Source organism: Sitodiplosis mosellana, unplaced genomic scaffold, assembly GCF_009176505.1.
Source record: "Sitodiplosis mosellana isolate CC-2019 unplaced genomic scaffold, AAFC_SMos_1.0 Smas_scaffold_6226, whole genome shotgun sequence".
NCBI classification, from domain to species: domain Eukaryota; kingdom Metazoa; phylum Arthropoda; class Insecta; order Diptera; family Cecidomyiidae; genus Sitodiplosis; species Sitodiplosis mosellana.
In genome coordinates, this window is record NW_022601467.1 from 21113666 (window position 1) to 21138653 (window position 24988).

General features: G+C 37.5%; 2 protein-coding genes across 5 annotated transcripts in view; one reads left to right on the plus strand and one right to left on the minus strand.

Moving 5' to 3' along the window:
* Positions 1–304: 304 nt before the first annotated feature.
* LOC129579259 (UBX domain-containing protein 4) lies at positions 305–2855 on the plus strand. Its single transcript, XM_055469133.1, has 6 exons — positions 305–678; positions 858–992; positions 1080–1262; positions 1334–1545; positions 1624–2336; positions 2438–2855. The coding sequence occupies exons 1-6, from the start codon at positions 597–599 to the stop codon at positions 2628–2630; spliced, it is 1518 nt and encodes a 505-aa protein (XP_055325108.1). The 5' UTR covers positions 305–596; the 3' UTR covers positions 2631–2855.
* Positions 2856–2865: 10 nt separating this feature from the next.
* Positions 2866–24988, minus strand: part of LOC129579258 (uncharacterized) — a 36094-nt gene continuing 13971 nt past the window's right edge. For 3 of the 4 annotated variants that reach the window (XM_055469132.1, XM_055469130.1, XM_055469131.1), the window contains exons 2-8: positions 12743–12789; positions 12071–12240; positions 7184–7290; positions 6967–7081; positions 6728–6861; positions 6455–6658; positions 2866–6089 (exon numbers count right to left, since the gene is read on the minus strand). In XM_055469132.1, the coding sequence (XP_055325107.1) occupies positions 3671–6089; positions 6455–6658; positions 6728–6861; positions 6967–7081; positions 7184–7290; positions 12071–12240; positions 12743–12779 (3186 nt within the window). In that variant the 5' untranslated portion in view covers positions 12780–12789 and the 3' untranslated portion in view covers positions 2866–3670. Of the gene's footprint in view, positions 6090–6454; positions 6659–6727; positions 6862–6966; positions 7082–7183; positions 7291–12070; positions 12241–12742; positions 12790–17740; positions 18180–24988 lie in introns of those variants that run through there. The other variant, XM_055469128.1, reaches the window with a different exon arrangement.

Consider the following 24988-nt stretch of genomic DNA (forward strand, 5'->3'; position numbering starts at 1 on the left):
GTTTATTAATAATCCTTGAATTAATTTTTTTTTTGTTACGCATTTTTAAAATCGCATATTTCTTTTTATTGCAATGGATTTGAGTGAGTGTTGTTAGGGTAAATTAAGGATTTAGTTAATTGAATTGTATTCTATTTCTAGTGGTAGAAAAATGAAAATTTGAATTTTTGATTTAATTTCCTTTTTTTTTAAATTTTCTAACAGTTTAATTTTGCCTAGGAATTTTCGAAGAAAAACAATTCAAACTGAAGACTCATGAGTATGAATTTTCAATCTATTTAATTTCCATATCGATTCAGCTGCTACCATGCATTTCAAACCTATGGTTTCAAAAACTGGTGTACCTATATCGAAGACTTGATCCAAAATCGAACGAAGACAACTTCATTTGGTCTACAGTGCTGACACTGACGTCTATCATCACACACACACACACACACAATTTACGTGTGAATGAAATTGTTAGACAAAGCAAAGGTTTAGTAATAAAAGAAAAACACGAACCGAGTGCGGCCCAGCAAAAACAATTTTCACATTGTGTGTTTTCAATAATTCCATTCAGACGTGATTTAAGTTGCAATCAATAAATTGATAAAATGAATTGGTTTTCGGGAAATATTGCTGAGGCGGTTGCTTTGTCAAAGGCAAAGAATTCAATATTCGTTGTTTATTGCGAAGGCAAGTATTGAACACGTCATGTATTTAGCATTGAAATGTTTGTGTTATGCTTTTGCTCCAGAACATTCCATAATGACATAATTTTTACCTCGAAAACTCATTAATATTGCCAATTGTGTGCACATTTTGTGCATCGATTTTATTTATCTCATTCATAATTGTATACTTTGACCGAATAGGCACCGATGAACTGTCAACGGCATTCACAGAACTAATTAACAACGAGATTGTACGAACAAAACTGGAAAGCGATGACTTTGTGGCTATTCGGGTGCAGAGTGATAGCGAAGCATATATGCAATTTGCTGCAATATGTAGGGTTTCCCACAATAATCAACAATTGATTTCGTTGACAATTTATGAATAATTTGTTAATACTGAATCGCTTCGTTTTCTTATAGATAAATTAGTGCCGTTGCCATCGCTATTTTTCATTGGCAAAAATGGAGCGCCGATCGAAATAGTCACTGGAGTTACAAAAACCGTAGATGAACTGAATAGCAAAATTGATGGAGTACTCAATGGTACGAAACCAAAACCGAGCGACAGCAGCAGTGCGGCCGCTTCGGCGAATCTGATTGCAAGTAGGTCATCGAAGAGACCGATGGAAATTTCACGCTCTCATTGCAATTCATTAAATCGGACTTGTTTTTAGGTGAACAATCGGCATCGAATGAAGGAGACACAGAGATTGTATGTGAGAATGGTGTCTGTTATAAACGTCCAAAGGAAAATAAAACTGAAGCTGCTTCCACAGAGGATACCTCCAGCGGTTCCACTCCACAAATAATAAATGAGGAGAAATTAAACCGCGCCAAGGAATTAATTGAGAGAAAACGCAAAGAAAAGGAAGAAGAAGATGCACGCGTAAGTTAATATTACTGAAAAAAAAACGAATAATTTGACAATGATTTCACGGATCCAAATTTGCATTACTTTTTCTAGTTGGCAAAAGAGCGTGAGCTAAATCGACGAAGAGTAGGCCAAGATTTACAGAATTTTAAACAGCGTCAAGAAGAAAGTGAAATGAAAAAGTTACAAGAAGAGCGCAAACGGGATAAAATTGAAGAGCAAGCCGCTCGTAAAAGAATTTTAGAACAAATTGCACTCGACAAAGCCGAACGTGCACAGCGTTTCAGTAATGTTCCTCCTGCACCAAAACCTGAAGCTAGCTCAAGCACAGTGTCCAATCCATTGCCACCAGTTGTATCTGATAGTGCAGTAGCTCGCATTCAATTCAAAAAACCCGATGGCGAAATTGATGTGAAAACATTCGGACGCGACGAACTCTTTTCAGTTGTACGATCTTATGTGGAAGAGAATGTAATTGTGGGCAGTGTGATAAGAGGCTTTGCATTGGCTACAACATTTCCACGTCATGAATTCAGTGCGGATGATAATGCAAAGAGTTTATTCGATTTGGGATTGGTACCATCGTCAGTGATTCTTATTTTACCATTGGATAAGGCGCCCAGCAGAAAATTACCCATCGAAACGAGCTACGGCATCTTCTCAATGTTGACAACCATATTTTGGGGTGTAGTCAGCCCAATGTTGGCCGCCTTTTCATATGTCAGAAATTGGGTGTTTACACGCAACCGAGCTGAAAGCGGCGCTGCCAAGCGGGCCAATGAAGAGGAACTTAACCATAATGAACAGTAAGTCTTTGATAAAAATTAAATTTTAAAATCATTTCTCAAGAACAAAGATGCCATGAAGAAAAATCAACCAAAAAAATAAAAATCAATTCTGATTTCAGGGCCAAAAAGCGCATTCTTCGATTCGATAATGCAAAGCAATCAACGTCAGCTGAGGCCGCCGATGTGAAACAACAGAGTGGACCATACAAACGAGTAGGCGGTGCCGGTACGAATATTCATCGTTTAAGTGATACAAAAGACTCCGACGATGAGAATAATACGTGGAATGGCAATTCAACCCAACAGCAATAATTGTTTTCATTCACTCGTTTTCACACTCTGATTTGATTGGTTACAGCAGAGTTTCGTTCCCCTTGAAACCGATGCATGTATTGGAAATGGTTCAGTTGTTTTTTTTTTGCTAAAATTATTAAAATTGTAATCACAAGAAAAAAAATGAAATTACCTTATCTAGCTTTCACACGTCTGTTTATCAATTCCAATAAAAACAAAAACAAAAATGAGAGTTATGCAAAACGCGCGTGTGTGTGCTTTTTTTTGTCTGATTTTTTCTTCTTTTTATTAAATATCATTACATTTAGGTATTTTATCCTCTACGTCTACTTATCGTCCATCGTTTTTTTTTCATTAGATTTTACATTAAAATAATGTTCAATTCTATTGTTTTCAGTTTATTGGTTGAGCGCGCGATCACACATACAATGAATCGCACTTCTTAACGATTTGCGTATCTTAAATAGCAACGCAAATTCTTCTTTGTATCGTTTTATGATTATGTGTTTTTTTTGTTTCTTCATCTCTTTATTTTATTTCATCGGTCTCTGTCCTATTTTCTCCATTTCTACATCATTCTCTCTCATTCGATATGTCACTCGATTTGACAAATTGCACCGAAAATTAAAACAAAAAGAAAAACAAAAAAAAAAAACTATTACATACGATTTACGATACATCGTTTATCACCTTGGTTGAGTATTCTTTTAAAAAAAAAACATTAATTTTCGTTTCCTCTTTCTCTCCATCGCTCTCATTGAAATTGTCTTAAAAATATTTACACAAACGGGACAACGGATTTAATAGATTGAAATACTCTCATGCTATTACGGCCACTACTACTGTTGTTTTCCATCTTCAACTCTGTGATTGATTTCGGCGGTTGCTACATCGGTTTGTTCGTAATTCGATTTAATCATATGGATTTTTAATCGTCTGTCTGCTTTTTTTTTATTTCATTTCAAAATCCACTTTAAATCCTAAAACATAAATTAAAATTGCTTTGTTTTGAAAATTTCTTTTATTTTTCTTTTTCGAGCTACTTTCATTTTAGTTTACTAATAATCGTATTCTTCGTCATCGTAGTATTGAGATTGTTGAGATTGTTGAGGCTGCTGTCGTTGCTGTTGCTGTTGCTGTTGCTGTTGCTGTTGCTGCTTTTGTTGTGGCTGTTGCTGTTGGTGTTGGTGTTGCTGTTGCTGCTGTTGTTGTATTGGCGTTTGCGGTGCTTGTCGAGAGTGAATGGGAATGGGAATGGCAGTCGAACGGTATTGCGAGGGCGCGTGCGATACATCTGATCGTGCATAGGGATTTGCGCGATCATACTTATTTAATGAAAATCCTATGGGAGACTCATGGCTCTGTGACAGTGGCTTCAATGTTGGATTCAAAGCATCGTTTAGCGTGACATCGTAATCACTGTTGAAAATTTCATCGAGCGGACTGCGCGGAGGTTCGATTTGTGGCTGTTGTGTGGTTGTTCGCATCTCGCTTAGAATGCTCGGCGCATGCATTTGCATTGAAAATTGTGATTGTGGCTGTGCGTACGCATTGTTTGGGCTTGTACGGGAAATTGGTAATTGGTGTCCGTACAATTGCAAGTTGCCTATGGCCTCCGCCGCCGCCGACGATGACGACGATGATTTTGAACTACCGTATGAATTTTCGGTAGTGTATTCAGATGTTGTGATGCCAGCGCCAACCGGTTTCAAGCCCCTCGGTAAATATGGGCTTCCGCCGCGACTTGGCAAAAATGGTCGTTTCATAATGCGTACGAATGGTCGATTCTTTGGATTTGTGTCCGCATCCAAATCGTGTGGCTGTTCATTATAACTGACGGGCCTGAAACCGGATGGTTCACGAATCGATGAAATTGTGTCTTTCGCCAAAATGGTATAGACATCACGCTCTTCGGGTTCAGTGTTTGGCTTCTGGAAGCTTTCGGCTGCCGTTCGTATGCTCGATGGTGACAATCGATGGAACTTCGTCTTGAATTGCAAATCCTGCTGTGGTTGCGGTGGTGCGTATGGGATTTTTGGCAGAATTTCCTCTTTGATTTGTTTTGGAATGGCGATCGGTTCCGGCACTTTCATTTGATGCTCCTGGATTGGTACTGGATTTGGATGGAATTCAGTTCGCGTTGGTACCGATTCCGGTTGACGAATTTCCTCTTCTTTTGTCAACCGATCGTCAATTTCTTCATCGGGATAATCACCTAGATCCGAGTCCGGAATATATTCATCCTTATTGAAATCTAATGCTGGTCTTTCATTCGATTTAAGCGGCGTTTCTCTCGGCTTCTCAAAGTAATCTGGCTTGGCTGGTCGTTGTGGATGTTGTTGCTGCTGCTGCTGCTGTGGCTGTTGGGCTGGTTCAACTTTTGGCGATGTTGAGCGTTGCGGTTTAATCGATGTCACCTTATCTTTTATATCGAAATCTTCATCCTCCAACTCATCGGTATTGAAGGTGGACGAAAGTTTCTCTTGTTTCAGTTCGACTCTGAGTGGTCCCGGCCGCTGATCGCGTTGACTAGAAGGAGCCGGTTGTCCCTTTTTACTATCAGCCGGTTCGTGTTTAATATCTATGTGTGCCATCTTTTCTCCCTCGTAGTCATACTCATCGTAGAGTTCCTCGTCGGTTGCTGGCGCCGCTGCTGTTGTTGACTTTTCCGATTTCTGTGGTACGTACTCATACTTTTTCTTTTCATTGTTCGGAACGGGACGACTGATTTTCGGTGGTGCACGTGGTCGATTGAAAATCGATGAGGTTGCACTTGACGATCGCACTTTTGGAACAATTTCCGGTTTGTTACCATGTGGCCGTTTGTATGAACGATCATCGTAATCCTCATCATCATGGTTGCCCTGTTTTTTTGGCAAATCCTCGTAATCATCTTCGTATTGTGGTCTTCGTTCGGATGTTGGTCGCCGTTTGTCGTGTGTGTTTCGTCGACCTTCATCCATCGAACTCCTTCTGTCATCATCCGCCGGTCGTCGATCATCGTTCACCTTTCGGCGCTCGTCATGCATTGTTCTTCTGTCGTCCGAGTGAGGTCTATCATCTTCGCCCAAAGAACGTCGATCATCATATGAACTTATATCGTCGTTGTGTGCCTTTCGATCATCGTTCGCTGATGTTCGATGGTCATTAAACTTGCGTTTTAATCCACTTTCGGTTGTTGTATCGTGCTGGTGTTTTCGGCTGTCGGAATGCGGTCGACGCTCGTCAGTGTCTTCATTTCGTCGATCATCATCATGTTGTCTTTTATTCTCGGTTGGTCGTTTTCGATTTCTATAGCTTCGCCGATCATATTCAAAGTCATCGTCACTATCCCGGTTTCGGTTTCGATGACGGTGCGTTGATCTCTGTTCGTACGAGTAATCATCTTCGTCATCTTTGTAGTTTGTTCGTGGCGGACTATCATAATCATCATCATACTCGGATGGACGACGATTTCTATTTCGATTCGTTTTACGTCTGTGAAATTGAAATAAATTGTTAATTTTTTTTTTTTTGGAAGATTTTGAACTTGTTGCTGTGGATTTTGTTCCCTCTTTTAAACTTTTCACCGCTAATTATCTCGAATTTTGAATAAAATATTCACAGCCAATTTGAAAAATAGCCGATTTCACAAGGTTATAATTAAAATTTATCATAGTTAATAGATTGTTTTTCGGATATTTAATCGCTTTTTCTGTATTTTTGATGAAAGTCATTGATTTTAAGTGAAAATAAAATTGAAATTAATCTCTTTTTCTTTCAAATCTCCACACACACACACACACATGCTAATATTTATGCAAAACAAGCGAAACGAAAAAATTGATCATAAAAACACAAACCTTCGATTCATTCGTTCTTCGACATAATCGTCGTCATAGTCTTCATCATCATAGTAGTATTCATGTTGAGGTCTTCTTCTGCGCAATGGTCGTCTTCCCTCCGGTCGACGTGGACGTTCGGGTGCTTGGCTGGTCGTTGGAGGCGGTGCGATTGTTGTTGTCGTTGTTGATGTAGTGGTTGTCGCCTTGTACAAAGCATCATTTCTAAAAAAACCATTGAATACGTTGCAACTTTCGCACGAACATGGATTCAAATTCGATAAATTGATCTACCTAAACCAGTATTTGGTGGATGCTTTGCAATTGACCTCGGACACAAAGTGACAGATGAACGATTTCTGATCGAAAGCGGTGAAGTTGGCACACAAGAAATCATGTCGAATTCCATAAACGCAATGATGATAAAGCTACAAAAAACGGTGATGATGTTTCGATTTAAAAAAAAACCCGAACATTTCTACTAGAAAAAAAGGGAAAACTTTTTCGAAATCAACAACCAAACAATGTCATACTTGACAACTATATTTGATGGAAGCATAGAAGCCATCGTGCAATCCGTCGCACTTGAAATCAATGTCATCACTGTCGGGAACGGAGTTCAAGAACGGATACGTGGACAGATTGAATCTATAAAATGGAATTTGTGTGATATTTTTTTGTTCGTTTTCAGTTAGAATCAAGGTTATCGTGCAGACAACATCCGTTGTTTAGAAAATTCTCTGTGTTTACCCATTGAGTTCTCTTGGTAAGTTTGGATCCCAAATGTAGTCGATCTGTGGTATTCCGGTCAACGGTGGTTTCGTTGATTCTTCATCAGTTGCTTCACCATCATTTTTCTATATAGAGAAAAAAGAATGAAACGAAAACAAAATAAACGCATGCGTCGGTTAGGATTTTGGTATTTCCACATCGTTTTGAAATCATATTCATTTGAATGGCATTTTTTAATTAAACCCATGGGGGTATTTAAAAATCGAATGAAACAAAAATTATGAGCAACAAACTAAAAATAAAGAAATAAAATTGCAAAATAATGGACAATAAAAAATTTATTCAACTTGGGTTCTCATCAAAATGGTCAGTGTGCACTTGAGGCAATGCATTCAAATATTGTGCGTGTTCACGTTCAGCCATAATATCACATAACAATATTATTAGTTCGTTGTTGTTGCTGCCTTTTTTTCTCTTTTATTAAAATTCTTTTGTTTCTGTCTCTGTCGATGTGTTTCTGTCTTCCGTACTTCGTATGTTATGGCTTATGGGCTGCAATCCAATACATATCTAACGCTTGGCCAACAGTTGTTATTGCAATCACCATGTTTATTTTGTTTTGCTTTTCTTTTTATATTTCTGTTCAACACACATCAAGTTGGCTTGCTTTTTTTCTCTATCTTCAATAATATTTCTTCAAATTTCAAGTTGACCATTGTGTATGCTGTTTGCGATGCGTTACCTACTCAAACATTCAAAAAATGTATTGCGCTCACCTAATGCCATTTCTTGGACGATGTTATTATATTTTCCGTTTTGATGAAAGAAGAAGAAAAAACCACCGAGAAAGAGGAGAAGAAGAAGAAGACGAAAAGAAATGCTGCGTGCAATAGTGCGCACCGCGTTGAACTCCTGCATACTAATTAATTTGCAGTTAGCGCAATCATTGTGAGTGGCCGTCATCATCAGTAAGGTACTTCGTCAACAATGTGCGCACATTTTTTCGTGTTGTGCTTGACTTAACCAAAGTAAACATGTCAAGAAAGACGAAAATGATGTGCTGTTCTTCGTTTTCCATATAGGAAATGGCTTGCGCTATTAGAAGTACTTTCTCGATGAGGCTCAACATTTTCTTTGGTAAACAATTGAAACATTGACGTGCTATCTTATCGCACCAATTCCGTGCTTCGAATGGAATGAAAATCAACAACGATGAGACAGAATTGATGAAATAAAATGTCGGTGCTATGCACATAATTGGATTTATGAGGCTAGAACAAGCAAATGTACGTTTCAACAGCCCAACAAATTCCCTCGTCGTGGAAAAATAATCATACGAACATGATTTACACGTCAAAATATTACGGCATATCGGGCATTCAGTATTCTCTTTGCATACCGGGAACGCTGAAGAGTCGTGAGCGGGCAGCGACGTCAACAAGACGAAATCAAAATTTATTTTTATTAAATAACAATAATAAATGTTCGTGTGCTGGTTTTATTAGACTTATAAAGCCATTGGCCGTTGCGTCGAACAAAAATATTGCAAGTATACGCCGTACACACAAAAGACAAACGGGCCTGGTATTTATGACACTCATAATATTCCATTTGGTAATCCAAAAGACGTACGTGATGCTTTGTAATACGACGCCAACGAAGACAATGACGACGACGACGACGACGACGATGATGATGATAATGATGACGATCGATATGGCCCGAAGTGCCTTTGTTCCTAGGCAATTTGTTGGAAGTAAGTACGTGCACAGCGTCTTCGCTGTCAGCCACATGGAACAATCATCACAGATGAATAAATAAATTATGCAATTTTCTTTGAAAAGTTGTTGGAGTCAACAACATCTTGTCGAGTGCATCGAACAGACACAGCTGATTCTCGATCGATGCGAAAACAGCGAGCAATGCAACGTGAGAAACTTAAACGAAAAATAAAACAAATTTATGAGTTTGCATTGCAACAGCAAGAACCAGACATGTGTGTATATCCACTTCGAACACGTTCAAAAGTCGAAATGGTGATTTTCTGAAGATTAAACAAATAAATGAATTACGCTCTGGTTTTTTTTCCTTCGCCTTCTGTATGCACACTTTTCTAGACGCTTTGCCGTGTGTAATTAAAACTCATTGAATAATTGTCAAAGAAAGTCATCGTAAGCGGCGCATGTGTGGCTGTTTGTGTGTGTGTGAATCGAGCCGAGTGCATCGGGCTACTAATCCACCATTCAATGCATATCGATTGTGACAAGAAAAATCCAATGGCCCGCCGTTCACAGAAGAGATACATAAATTGTGATAAAAACGATTAGGTAATCAATAAAAAAAAATTGAAATGAGAAAGAAAGAAAAATAGCGCGTGCTATGGTTTTTAGCTGCCTTTTTTTGTTATGTAAATTAACGGGCGAATGAAAGTGACAACGAAACGGTGACAGCATCACAATACACACTTAGCACATGGCAGCAACAGTGGCAACCGTAGTAACCGCGATCGCAACTACGAGTGGCATATATTTCTAAAATAAAGTCCAAAACGAAAAATTCGTTTCATTTGTGCTAAAACCCAATAAACACTTCATCAATTGAAACACACTGAAATTGGCTCATGGCTCATACACACATACACACGGCTCTCGCGCCAATCTTTGGCAAACAGTGACAACATCGCCAGAGCGTGATCAAGCGCCTATGCCTTTTAATCCATTCGATCACACTTTTGCATGTCGCGGCTACGGCTCTCTTTGTATTTTGTCAGTATGTTATCAACGTAATTAATAACATTATGTTCCGGTTTTGAAAACCATTTCATTTACTCTTTCTTTCAGCGATTCGGTATTTTGTCTCGTTTCAATCACAGAGTGTCTGTCCCTGGTTTGCCTTTAGTGGACTCAGATTATTTAATGGTTGGGAGTTTAGTCGGTATTTAAAAGAAAAAGAAAATAGAAAGAAAAACATTATGTTATCTGCAGCACCGTTTCGTAATGTATCGATTAGTGCTTGTGGGGAATTACTGAACAGAAATATTGGTGCGATTCGTTTCGACCACAAATTTGTCATGTTTTCTAGGTATTGTACTGTGTTCAGTAGCATACTTAAAGAATCGATCTAAATCTCACTCGGTCGCAAAATGCTTTTGGTTTGCATTCAACTAGTGACGAACTGTTTCTCTTTCGTTGAGAAATATTAATTTTTTTTTTTGTTGCGGATTTCATTTTGACGGTGCAAAATTAAGTTGAGGTTTCTCGTCGTTGACGTCGTCTTCATTTGCCAATAATTGCGGAAGCGATTTGTACGCGACCACGTACTACCATTTTGGTGTAGACAATAATGTGAAACCGTAAGCAATAACTGATTCGATTCGATATTTGAATAGCTGATTAATTTGCAATGCTAGTTTCTGTATGATCACGCGCATCTCGGAATTGCGGCACGGTTGTGCTGCTGCTTTTTTTTGGACATTGCGAACGAAATCTAGACATTCAATAACCGTATTAAAGTTCAATTTGTTTGCTCACGCCAACCAATAACTAGTAGATCATTAATATAATTTCATAGAATCTACCGATGATGCGGCTGATGATGAGAGCGAGAGAAAATTCATTGTTTTCCTTTACTTTCTCGAAATCGATTTCCACAAGATAAATAATGATACCGCGTTGAACTTCTCTTGCACCTTGGATTTTCAAACTTTGGGTTGAGGAGGAGTTTGCAGAAAAAACCAAATATAAACAGAAAAGAAGAAGGGAAAAAAAGGTAAAGAAACATTTGCAATTGGTTTCGTGATTTCCCCTTTTGATAACATTCAAACAAAAATCATGTTTCGATGTGCCAGCGCCTCTGCAAAAGACTCGAAAAAATCCATTCCTAATGAATGTGGACGATATGGTCAATTCCGATTTTAGTAAATCAATCATCATCGGACTTGGATCGATTGAGACTGAAAACGCGATATTTGAAATGGTCCACAAACAAACTCACAGCGCGCGCACACACACAAAAAAAATTGAAACATTGTAACCAGAAATCGATAATGATCATAATACAGCTAATTTACTATCTCAAAATGGTCAATCTTGATTGCTCGACTTTCGAAATTATTTTTCCAACTTACTAATGCCGCGTGTGCGCGCGCTCTTTTTCTCGAAAAAAAAATCAGCCCGATCAGAGTAATAGTGAAAGTACATTTAGTGGAAGAGAAGAAGAGAAAAAAGCATAACAACAACAGCAAACAGAATTACATCAATTATTTTATTTATGTTCGCTTGATTTGCTAAATCTCTATCGACATAATTTTGAAGCTTAATAAATCAACCAAAATCTATAACTGGATTAAATGAATGACAATGTTTAACGTGAACGTGCATCGACTCGACTCAACCTTTTTTTTATATAATATAATAAACCACAAACATAAATTTTGGAATGCAATGCACTCGTCGTCGCTGTCGTTGACTTGCTCAATACAAATCCATAGAAAGACGGAATTGAAACGAGTTGAACTTATCAAACAGCAAACATAAGATATGTAATTAGTTCATTGTCGACCTCTGTTTTCATGCAACTCTTATTCAACAATAGATATTTGGATATGGTCGATATAGGTTTTTTGTTTTGTTTTGTTTTGTTTTGAAGAACATCGATCGAGCATTTGCCAATAATAATTGCACTGACATTTACCGCGCATAAGACGAAACAACCACCTCCCCTCGACCCATCTTCCCTCATTTATAAATCATTCATTCCAATTGGATCAAATTATCATTTTCTCATATCGACACAGCATATCTCTGACAAAGGTCAGATCGATAAATAGATAGATAGATTAAACCACATGAATGATAAACAGAGGAGACAACGCAGAGAAATTCATTTGCATGGTGTATTACTCACCTCGTCATCGCTGATTTCTTGATCTCCATCGATTGTGGCCACCGTTGTTGATGTGGTGGTGGTCGTTGTTGGTATTGTGGCGGCGGTTGTTTTATTTGAATTTGGTACTCGGCCGAAGATCAATGAAGTTGCTTTAAGTGCATCAGCACATCCTACGATTCCGATTATGGCTGAAATAATCCAATGAAAAGAAAAATGACATAATCATTGAGAAAAAAAAAACACACACATAACAAATCAATGCAATAAATTCAAATTGAGAAAAACCAAACAGACTGACATTTTAAATCAAAATACATAAATTCTTGGAAGATTCAGACAATAAAATGCAAATGCCGCGCTTTGTATATACATATTTGCTTGGCTTTTTTGTATTTCTGCGAAATAAGCGTATTTTATGATGTTGGAAAGAGCAACATGAAAATGATCTGTCCGATACTACAGTTAAACATCTTATGCTTTTAACCGGTCACGCAAATCTTGCAAATTTACTACCCATCAATTTCCAAATCTAGGTTAAATTATTGCTCTCATTTCCAAATAGATTCGCATAATTTTTGATCGATGGCTGAATCAATCTCGAAATTATCACATCCAAATGTCGTGTGCCCCGGTGCGAAATCCACGTTGTCAACGGCAAACAAAAATCACCAGCATATCAGTTTGACTCACCTGTTAATAATAACAGCCATCGCATGTCACTTCTCATTTCCCAATATCTGGAAAGAAAAAAAAGAAAGAGAAAGAGAAAAAATGCCACCATGAAATAGATTCAAATGTTGACGGTCAAATGTATAACTTAGTACTTATTAGTGCATTTCAAAATAACGTATGTTCCACAAATCCATGTTGACATTCAGAAGAGAAGAGAAAAAACAGATACTATAAACAAAACATTTATTTCACATCAGATTGGAGACGTTGCGTTGCAGACCTTGATTGGGCCAATATGAATGGAATGGATGTGTATATGTTTCTGTGTTTGTGGTGTTTGGAAGCTTTGGTTTCAAGTAAACGAACTTTAATTAGCACGCCGACTCACTTCAATTTGCTTTTATACTATTTTTTTTTTTTGCTCGACAAGCGAATAAATTTGACTTCCTGAACCATTCAATACCGATTTAATTGGTCAATTTTACCGCCTCCATTCATTTGCTTATCGGATGCGAGAATAGTTTGGAATTCTTCACATAAATAAAGCAATTGTTATCCTTAATAAACCATACGTAGCACCATTTATCATCATTTTAAAAATTTTACCATTTTATGTCAACTCTAAACTTTTAAGAATTGCTTTTTACTGACTTCCGGTCAAGATTTTTCAAGTCTGGAAGTCTTTTTCTTTAGGAACACTTCAGGGACAATTATTATAAACCATGGGATGCCTAACAGAAGCAACGGGTGTCGTTTTATTCCATATGTGCGGTAAATTGGAATGGCTCAAAAATTGAACCTCAAATTACGAGGAAACCAAACTGGTACACATCGTATTCGACTTTGGGACACTGTAGGACACCTAAAGTACAACAGATATAAACATATCTCAACCCTGAAATCTGAAGTCGGCGGCAGTTTGGGTATACATCCACTTCCTTGGGAATTGCACTGAAGAAGATCGTAAAAATGCAGCCCACAGCTGCTTTTATTGCATTTTTGGCCGGCGGACAATTTAACAGGAATCTTTTGCGTTTCCAGAAAAGTCCAAATCGATTATAAATGATAAAACACATGGTTTTTTTTTGACGATAAAAAAATTGACATTGCAAAAATCACCCACACCGATTGATCTTCAAATGTGAATAGTTCAAGGTTTTCATACCGCGAAGAAGACGCTGGAATTCTACATAAAGTAATATAATAGCTATATAAGAAATAAGCAAAAACCCTTTCCAATTTGAATAAATATGATATGCATTGAATTTCACACTCCATTAACATAAATAATAATGGAAAATTGGTTTGATGTCATCGATGATAAAATAAAAATAGCCCGAAAAAAAAAACATAAATGGCAAACTAGTGGAAGTGAAGAAACAAAAATTCCATCAACTAAAAACAATTCATGTGTAGTTACAATGTAATCGGATGGAACCGGTCTGTTGTCACAGCTTCGGCTCTAATGTGCGTATGTGTGTATGTACGGTGTGTAAATTGGTGGATGAAAATTGAAAACGGCCGACGGCAGTTAATTGAGAAACAGCACTGACAATGTTGATGTACGCTTATTGTTCCATCCATTCGGATGAACTGAAGGTCGTCCACAGCTCAGTGGATCGTACACGCACGCAATACACAACACGCACATGGGACAGTTCGATGTGCTAGGGATTGGGTAAAATGAGACGCTGATTGCCCGCGCGCCACTTCGACAATTTCGACTGTCTGATTGCTTTAGTGCATTTCGCTTTTAAAGTCAATTTGTCATTTCCCAACTATTGAAAGTGTTTAGAAGAAACGGCGGTGAATAATGGAGGAGAAAAAAAAATCTGAAGCCAAGCAATTAGCCAATGAATTATTTCCAGATGGCAAACAAAAATCAAGATTCACGTTTGCCACACAAATCATTTGTGCCAAGCGTCAGACAGACGGTCTATCATTTATCAAGCTTGCAGAGTATGGCAAAACATCACTGATGATCGGCAAACGACGACGACGACACACAACACACGATGAGAATGAATCGAAGACGACTCACAGTGACTGGTTCAAACGGTGCAGAAATATAGAATCAACAAGAGCCGAAGCGGGGAAAATCGAAATGAACAATTATCACTGATCTCGAAATGAGTGTTTTTTGTCGCTAAATCCGAGATGCTCATAGCAATTCCATCTTTTCTGCTGTCAGCAATCATTCAATCGTGTACACACAACATTGTAGCATTTTGCAAACACACAGTTCGTGTTGTCTCATTTGTTTTCCAGCCACTTTGGCATTGTACGCGATTCATTTTATGTTGTGTTTCGGAATAAAACGCAGCGTGCGCCGCACAACAAGCACAAGCACACAGAGACGACACGGCGAATCACGTTTGTTGGAATAAAGCAGCAACAAGACAGAAGAAGAAGAAGAAGGAGAAAAAAGCAACGATTGAAGTGAAAGTATATCACACACACTGATTTTTTTATGTCTTTTAAATTAGCAGCTGGTTTTCGCTTGCTTTTGTAGAAGTTGTTTGAGAAAAATCAGCAATTTTGTTTCCCGATTCGAATCTTTCAAAAACAGAAATAAAAACGAAGACACCGAAGATGAAGATGATGATGAAGAAAAATGAAGTGGAAAAAGGCGAAACCATTTTGTAGCTTTTTTGCATTCAAATCGAGTCGATTTTCCAATTGCCGGTTTGTGTGTTGACTGTTACGGCTTCTTCTTTACCACAACTACTTCTTTTATTTTGTGAATCAATCGAAAGGGATCAATCATATTTTCGTTTCAGTGATTTCGTCTTCAACTTATGCCACCGCTGCCGTCGTCGTAGCGTCGTCGTCGATACAACTGCAGCTGATGTATTGGGAGCATGAAATATTTATTTCAATGCTCATTAAATTCCGGTTACACGAAACCATAGTCCACGTCTCAATATTCCAGAACCAAACTGTGCTTTTGACCGGCGCAAGATAGCGGTGGCGCCTATTCGCAATTTGCGGAATTTTTAAGAACTATCAATACTTGTTGTTGTTGTCATGAATTTCGCAACAACAAGAAGTATTGATAGTTCATTAAGTTGCCACAGATCCTATTTAGGCGCTACCGCTATTCACTGTCACGTCAAATACATTGGTTCTTATGGGAGAGAAGCACAGGTTGTCCAGAACCCGTCGCATTCATTTTTCGCGTCTTTTTTATGTGATCGTGGCGCGAGCATGTGCTTAAATACCGACCATTTATATTTGTGTCGTTATTATTTTTAGCACTTTGTGGAGCCGTTAAAATTTGGATGCATAATGAAAACGAGCGTACATGTGTAATTAAGTTGCATTGGTTCCAGAAATATCGAACGTGCGCAGATATTTGATCGAAAATTCGAACATTGAACGCAAACATCTAGCTGTGTGCCAAATTTATTGTGATATCCGACCTTTTTGCCCGGCAACAGCAACCAGCGAACAGATGATTTTTCATGAATGCGTTTTTGTTTTGCTTTTCGATTCACATAAGGCGTCAAACATGAAATGCACTAGGAAATATGTGCGTTCGATTTTTGGTGTGCTAACACACACGTTCTGCTGTCAATCGTTTCTTGGGGCGGCAGCAAAATTAGGTGTTTGCATGAATTATTGGAATTTCTCCGTAACATTTAACATCCAAAATAGAGAGAGGAATAGATAAAAAAAAGTATAGCGCAAGACTTCTTATTTAGCTTATTTCTTGTTTTTCTCTGTCTCTATCTCTCTGGGATGCAGAAAAAAAGTGAACACGTTTTGAAACACTTCATTTAAGCTGCGATCGCAAACGAAAAGAAAATGATAAATTGTTTGCTCGAAATTATTTATTAAGTACGCGATTTAAAATCCATACCCACGCATTTGTAACGTATGTTACACACGAAAAATGCCGAATAATTTTCTAACGTGCAAAAATAAATACGACAAAATGTGTGTGTGATGTGGAAATTGCATAAAAAGTGATCATTTTCGCATTTTTATTTCGGAAAAATAGCGTGTTATGTAAGAAACGTAAACACTAAATAGGTCTTTTGCTGCTGCTTCTCTTCAGCCCATGTGCTTGTGTATTTTGTTTCATTTGCACGACATATTTCGAATTGGTGTTGCATGCATAGAGGTATAAACCGCCTCGGAAACTCACTTGCTCATTCAGAGTGTCGCTTAAATGGATTGCCCAAGTATATTTTTGCCGTCTTCTCTTGTTGTTTTTTTTTTGAGTCCGTAGAATTCGCGCGATCTCTTTCTCCAGAAAAGCGATATGAAAAACGTCGAATTTTCAAGATTTAGAGCGTATGCATTGCCTATTTGATGCTAGGGGCTAACCACGGTTTTAAAAATAACCAATAATGACCGACTTTAACATTTTTTTATCATTTAAACAAATAAATTCCGATATGATCACATTTTGGTCGATTTTTCCCGATTTTTGCAGGAATTTTTTTCACTTTAACGAATGCATACTGTTCTAGAAGCGGGTTTTGGTGCATCCTCAGGATCGTTCAGAACTACTCCCGATTCTGGAAGTGGGTTTTGGTGGATCTTCAGGATGGACCAGACTGGGTTTGACAATGCCCTGGCCCATCCTGAGGATCCACTTCTAGAACCGGGAGCAGTACTAAACGATCCACTGAGGATCCACGAAAACCCACTTCCAGCATTTTTGAATCGGCAATGACGTCAGCACATTAAACGTTTATAGTCGATATTAAACGATAAAATTCAATACATGTATACAGATTTTTTCAATTTTTCACGGATGTCATTAAAATTGGGCGATAAAAACAGATTTTGTCAATAAAAAATCCGTGGTTAGCCCCTAGATTTGATGCGACCACTTTTGGAAATTGAATTTGGACGACTCGCATGCATGTGTGTGTGCAAGCACGAGAAACACACGACGGCGTGAACATTGTCAGAGTCTGTTACTGCAGCAACGCGCATTGCACACACCATATTTCAAATTGATAAAATTGGTTCATGAGCATGTCAACAATTTATGCTACGTACCTCTGCATCACGTACAAAAGAGTTTAACGTGTATGCATGCACTTAACAATTGCATTGGCAACTAAATAAAAGCACCGCGCTTTTATTCATTATTCGCCATTCACATTCAGGAAATCATTGACACAGAATTTGCTCGCCTTTCAATCGCGTCTATAGTCTCTCACTATTCATGAGCGCGCGCTTGCTTATTATTTATATCGTTTTTTTTCTTCTTCGTCGTTGTCGTTGCTGTTGTTGTCTCTGTGCGCCAGTCATTTGAATTGTGGATGCGCGCGAACGCGATCAGCGGAATTTTTCATTCAATTTCGTACGCCAGCACTTTTGCTTCTTTCTTCTTCTTCTTTTCATTGCTGGTTGTGTCTTTCATTCATTTACTACGATGATTGGCTGAGGTGACAATTGTACGACTCTATGCGCATTTCGATGATACCATCCTGTATCGATCGATCGAGTGTATTTGATGGGATTTTAATTGAAATGCGGACTTGCATATGTGCGATGCACATAAAAGAAGAAAAGGAGAAACAAAAAACCGTATCCATACCGCCAGTGCATTATATTTTGAAATTGCAAATTTTATTAATATCCAATAAATAAATAATTGCATCTGCGCCATAATTTCGATTGGCTGACGCTGTGTCTGTGTGTATATATGTGTGTGTGAGAATGTAATGTTTCGTGTGCATTATTGCATTTGTAATAAATTGACTTGAACGAATCGCAGATGCCTTGGAACCGTATTGGAAAACGCATAAAAATGAGCATAATTTCTAGGGGTTTCATTCAAGGCTTGGGAAATGTGAATATTTGTGAATATTGTGGATATTTTTCTCATTGAATCATCGTCAAAATTTCGATTATATGTGAATGTTGTGAATTTTGTGAATATTTTGAATAAAATTCTCAAGATGGCGACGAATTCAAGATGGCGGCTGAACTGTCAAATGAGAAAGACTGAATATCTGTGAATATGAGTGGATATTCTGAATATAGCTCAAAACACACCGGAATTCATGAATTTTTGAATGATAAATTCCCCTAGCATAATTTACTTGTTTGCGCTTTGTTTTTAACTGCTCGATTGTTGATGCTGCTGCCTCTGTCGCTGTAGCTGCATCAGCGGCGTGCCAATTGTGTGTAACTGCTGCATTCAAAGCAATACACAAGAAAAATGTAACAATTTTGCCTTCTTTTTTTTGTATTTTGGTTTCTATTAACGTGGATATATCGAAGGAAAAAAAGTACAACATTAGAAATATTGAACGTCACGTTGCGTACTACGAAAAGTATCCGAGATCAAGAAAGAAAAAGAAGCAAACCATTAAAATGTGTGTGGCTGTGGAAATGATCATAATAAATTGTAACAAACTTTGTGCACATATTTGTGATTAGGCCAAATATGCACGTAATCGCAACCAGTTGAATACCAACTGGGTATATATGTGTAGCCATATTCAAGTGTCTTTCTTTCGCTCGTTCGCATGGTTCGGCCGGTTAAAAAGTAGCGTTGTGTGTAAGTGTTTGTGTGTGTGTGTGTGTGTGCAACTGAACGTACTTAATGTGAAGGACGTCAACTGTCTAGTTAGATTGTAATCATACCAGATCCAGTAAATCAACCAACCAAAGCGACAAAAGTAGCGAAGAAACAAGAGCAAAATATTAATAATCAACAGCAGCAGCAACAGCTTCGGCTGTACACCAGCAGTACAAAGAAAACGAAAGATAAATACACTTCACTAAATGAAAAAAACAAAATAACAACAACACATTGCTGAACAAATAAAAGACCAAGTCAATTTTTCGTTCGATCGTTTCATTCGTATTCCATGCTTTCAACACTTGATATGAAGTGCAATTGCAATGCACACATTACATGCACACTCACACATGCACGTGTGGCTCGCATTGGAGTTGTTGCTGCTGCTGCTGCTGTGTTGCTGGCCAATTTCCATAGCATTTGCAATAGTTATTGAAAACTCGATTATAATCGAATTGGCTTTCAAGCCAAGATCGCCAAACATTTTTTCCAATCAGCGCAACCATCGGATTGACCACTGAGCCTATGCACACGAAAATGGATATTTGAAGTGTGCGCCCGTGTGCGCGTACGATTGGAACCGAAAAAAAAGAAAAAACAAACAAACAAACCGTACATACATCAGGGAAAATTAAACTAAAATCGAATTTTTTTTTTCGTCTACGTTTTTTCTAATTGGCTTGTTGCTACTTTTCTATTTGCACGAGCGACCAAAAGCCGCTAACAAATGTGTGCTGGTGCCAATTAACAAACGCAATTCGGTGTTATTCTTTTCGATGCCTTCAGCAATGAGCAACTAATTCAGTTGCGCTTGTACATTACAACGCGAATTGGTTCTAATAACAGATCGGTTGTGTCTGTCTTTCTTGTTTACACAAAAAAATTACTAGAGTTTTTTTTTTATTTTTTATTCGCGCACAACTGACGACCTCTACAGCGAATAGAAAACACATTTTTCATACATAAAAATTGAACGGAATTGATGAAATAGATCGAGTGAAGTGAGATCATCGTGTGTATAGATAATTAAGTTGTTAATCGATTTCAATGGATCAAATTAGATGAGCCATGCCCAAGTAATCCAATCGACAAAAATAAAACGAAACGAAATGAAAAAAAAACCCTAAATATAAACACACATATTCATAAATCTCACATTTGTAGTACGAAACTGGAAATGAATTCAGTGTTCATCGATCGCATAAACCACCGAATGGAATGCTTCCATTCATAATGCACCGTTTAATTGTTGATCGTTATATTATTTAATCGCAAAATATTATGCTGACCATGTTATTACATCAGCATATGAAACCGATATTATACGAAAGGCCATTCCTATGTGAATGCACCCATACAATTGTGGCGAACGAGCGATCGAGCGAACGCGGTGAGTGCCACAAAAGAATGTGGAGTAGCACTTGGATGGGAGAGTAGAAATTGAGTTTAAAACAAAAACAAACACATCACACACCGACAACAACACTATAGATCATTGGTAGGCATTTTTTTCACATCACAACAGCTGATGTGCTATTTGCCAACATTTTATCTGCAACAATTTCGATAAAGCACACACACACATAGTCACAGAGGCCGGGTCCGGTGACACACACACACACACACACACACACATTCATGTCCCGAGAAAGAGAGTGTGAGTGCAGAGGAAAAAAAAATAATGGAACATGCATAATAAATACCGTTTTTATCTAATCCGGCATCACCTATAAAGATCTCGCACAACAATGCCGCATAAATAATAATAATAATAAATGTGTGCCTTTTTTGTCTTTCTTGCGCATTTTATTTTTATTTTGTTATTGTCTTCATTTTCTTTTTCACTGATGTTTTGTTTTAAAATGCGGCAATTGACCATCTACCTGCCATTTTTTGTTTTTCATGGAACTTGGAGTTCCGATTTTTCGGAGCTTATGCACAAAGATACGAGATGTGTGCAAGTTGTGTGTGTGTGTGTGTTTGGAAAAACAAACAATAGACGATGAAACATTGACTAAAAAACCTAGCATTCGCAATGTGAACACAATAACATAAAAAAGAAAATGTTCTTTTAGCGACGATTGAGAACCGTCAATGATAGATTTTATCATCACACACATATTCCACTTTTGGAAATTCTTTGTTGCCACTCACAGAGAGAGAGAGAGAAAAAAAAGAAGCCATTGAAAAGAAATAATTTGAATTAATTTGACAAAAGAATTTGCTTTATCGATTCTCATATTCAGCATAATCTAACAACGAGATGCGATCAGCATCTGTATTCGGTCTAGACCACGACGATGTCAATATCATAAATTTTCATTTTAAGCGCATAATGAAAGTTTCAGGCTCCAAGTGCCTTTGCGTGTTTGGCTGTTTGTCTATTTCATTTTTTCCAGTGTTGCAAACCAGTAGACATCAATATACTATACCAGCGGTATATACCGAAGTATACTTATATACATAATATGAAAAAGAGCCTTTTACAATTAAAAAAAATGATGCAAAGTCATTAAAAATGTTTGAAATGTCAAATTTTAACAAGTTTGACAGTTTTTAGTTTTTTGAGATTGTTTTTACTATGTGTTTATTGATTCTAAAAGCATGGTATATTATTTGTTGTATATACCGGTATATACCGTCACAGTATAATATACGGTATATCTCTCAACACTGATTTTTTCTTTCTTTCTTTCCAGTTCATTCGATGTGAATTTCGCAGCTCATGCGATATGAATGAAGTTGGAGGGTATGCACTACATGTTATAATTTATTGGACGGTATGGTTTATCGTTGATTGTTGACTTGGTTGGATCGTTTGTGTCGTTTCTTTCAGGAAATACAATATTCACATTGAAATTAGCTTATATAATGTACGTAAGTGTGTGTGTCTGTTAACGCGAGCCGTTTGCTTTTCGAAAACATCGCGCGCATTTCTCATTTCATTTGTAGCACATGCTTAGAAAAGTTAAATAGAGTCAAAATCGAATTTGTTGTTGTTGTCTTGATGTTGGGGTCTGTTTTCTTTCGAAAAAAAAAATCAAACCGGCTTCGAAATGAATTTGAAAAAAGGTGCCGAAACGAATTGAGATTCTGTACGATTGATCATCATCATCGTTGTTGTCGTCGTCACTTTTACGTTTGATGTGAATTTAATTGGTTCCGTTCAACAAATATGTCACACGAAAATGGAATTAAATTTGGTTCAAATTGAACAATTTATGTAAACCAACAAACAACGGACCCATAAATATGCGACGATCAAAGTCTAAATACAAAAATTCACACGTTTTATTATGCCGATCGCATGAGCGAACGAACGAATTGCGAATGCGAATGCGAATGCGAATACGAAAGCTACCACAAAATCCATGCACATGTGCTTCATTGTAATAACAAAATCTCGCTTTGACATTTCCAAATACAGACCGAACATAGAGTTTTGAAGAAGGAAAAAACACAAACACAAACAAGCCGTTTCATATGCTCGTCGATGATTGCATTACAAACACATGACATTTACCGATCAAAGAATGGCAGATGAAACGGTGCATATTAATGGTTTAATCGAAATAAAAAAGCAACGGAAATAGACGAAGCATATGAAAGACGAGTCAGTTGGAATAACCAACCGATGAACTTGTTCCAAGACACTCTAATCTCTGAACTGGAAAATTACAAAATCAATTTATTGTTCCATGGAAAGAAAAAAAAATTGCGAATGTTCGACGAAAAGTGTTCGTTTCACGGTTTCAGGTCGTGATAAATGCATTTGCAAGAAGTACACGCACACACACACACACACACATACATTTTACTCGAGTGCATTCAGCCGAAGGTTTTTAGGGCGCTCTATTGATGATGGTTTTTTTAAACAGTGAAAAAAATATCAATTATTATTTAAATGCGAAGCAGATTTTTGTTACATTCAATGCTAATTTTACTGGTCCAACAACAATTTCGGGTCAATGTGAACATGTTCGACTATTCCGAGAAGGAGAGAAAAAAGAAGAAGAAGCAGAGACACAGAGAGAGAAATATCGAAATCGTTTCGACAACATCCACTTGGATACAAGCTTATTTATTTTAATTGAAACTGAATGAAAAAAAAAATCGAAACCGCAACCGCAGCAAATTTTTACGATTATAGGCCAGTGATTCTAATTAAATGTGATATTCTGTGCGATTGAAAGTGTCGGTGGATTCACTTCATTTTACTATACAGATGATGACTTCCACATAACGAAACCGAGAGAAAAGTAGCATAAACACGAGCTAATAAGCTTTATTACAATTTTTTCCCTTCTGTTTCTTTCCAAATGAATAGAGCACGCGTAATAAACTGTGCGAAATGAAATTTGCATTGGATTTAATTCGTTGGGGGAATCTTTGAGTCAGTTGGCAAGCGTATACACACATACATACGTACGGAATGGAATGGAATGTAATATTCAATTCACGGGTATTTGCGTGCATCCATTCGCCACAATGAACCTCGGCAACTATGAGCCTAACATTTAACTATTTATTAGCCATTAGGTGTGTGTGTGCTTGTGTTAATATGCCTTTGTGCTCACACTCACACTCCACTCCACACACAGAGTGCGAAAAGAAAATGAAGAGGATGAGCACGAATGAAAAAATTAAACGATTAACATACATCAAGCACACTTTTAATTAATTTATAATTCGCAAGAAAATCAAATGCAAATAATTATGAGCATAAAAACAAAACGTTGAACGTTTGTTGGGGCGCGAGCGTGTGCTTGCTCGTTTCCATTTGAAATTCAATTTTACTATGCTGTTGAGGGTATTTCTTCGCTCGCTCGCTCTCTCTCTCTCTCTCTCTCTCTCTCTCTCGCACATTGGCTTCGTTACTGGGATGATGCATGTTTTTGACTTGTTACTGATAACTTTGATGATAAATGCTGCGAAATACGTCAAGCAAGTCATATAAAACTATGAACAAAAAAAACGGATCCATCCAAATGAAATACGATGTGAACTCATGCGAAAACACCGAATAACCTTTTCGGTTCTATATGGCTTAATGTGCATATATTGTGTTTTTTTGTTGGCCGATGGGAAATTCGATACTTTTTCCTCTGCAGATTTGCATAAATCAACGAGACAACGCTCGCCTGTTGATTCCATCGACGGCCAGAAGATCATTAAACACGCCTAAAATTCACGTCGCCTCAGCCCATCCAACAAATGTGATTCCGAATGAACTCAACACATTCGTGAATTTTGAAATGTTTACATTTTGTGGCATTAGGCTTTTTGCTTCTTTTTAAGTTTCATTTAGCAGCTCGAACAAAAAAAAAATATTTTCAAAAAAAAAACCAAGACGAAGAGAGAAACACTTTAGTATTTAAAGATAAAATCAACTGAAATCTTGATTGAATCACTGCTGCGGTCACGACGACAGATATACAAAAGACAACAACATGTTTTGCAAGCAAAAGCGCTATGTTCTCGCTCAGGTAAAATGATTATTCAATCATTAGGTTTTGTATTACAAGCTGTATTAGTGTCAATTTGCAGATGTATCTCTTTTGGGTTTATGTCGGCTTTTGAATATATACACACACACACAGAAAAAATCAATTACATCAAAACTGAACTCTCTGCTCACCTTGAACAAAAGAATACAATAGCGCAAACCAAACAAAAATTTTGATTCGGTGGTTTGAGTGCTTTTTTTTCTT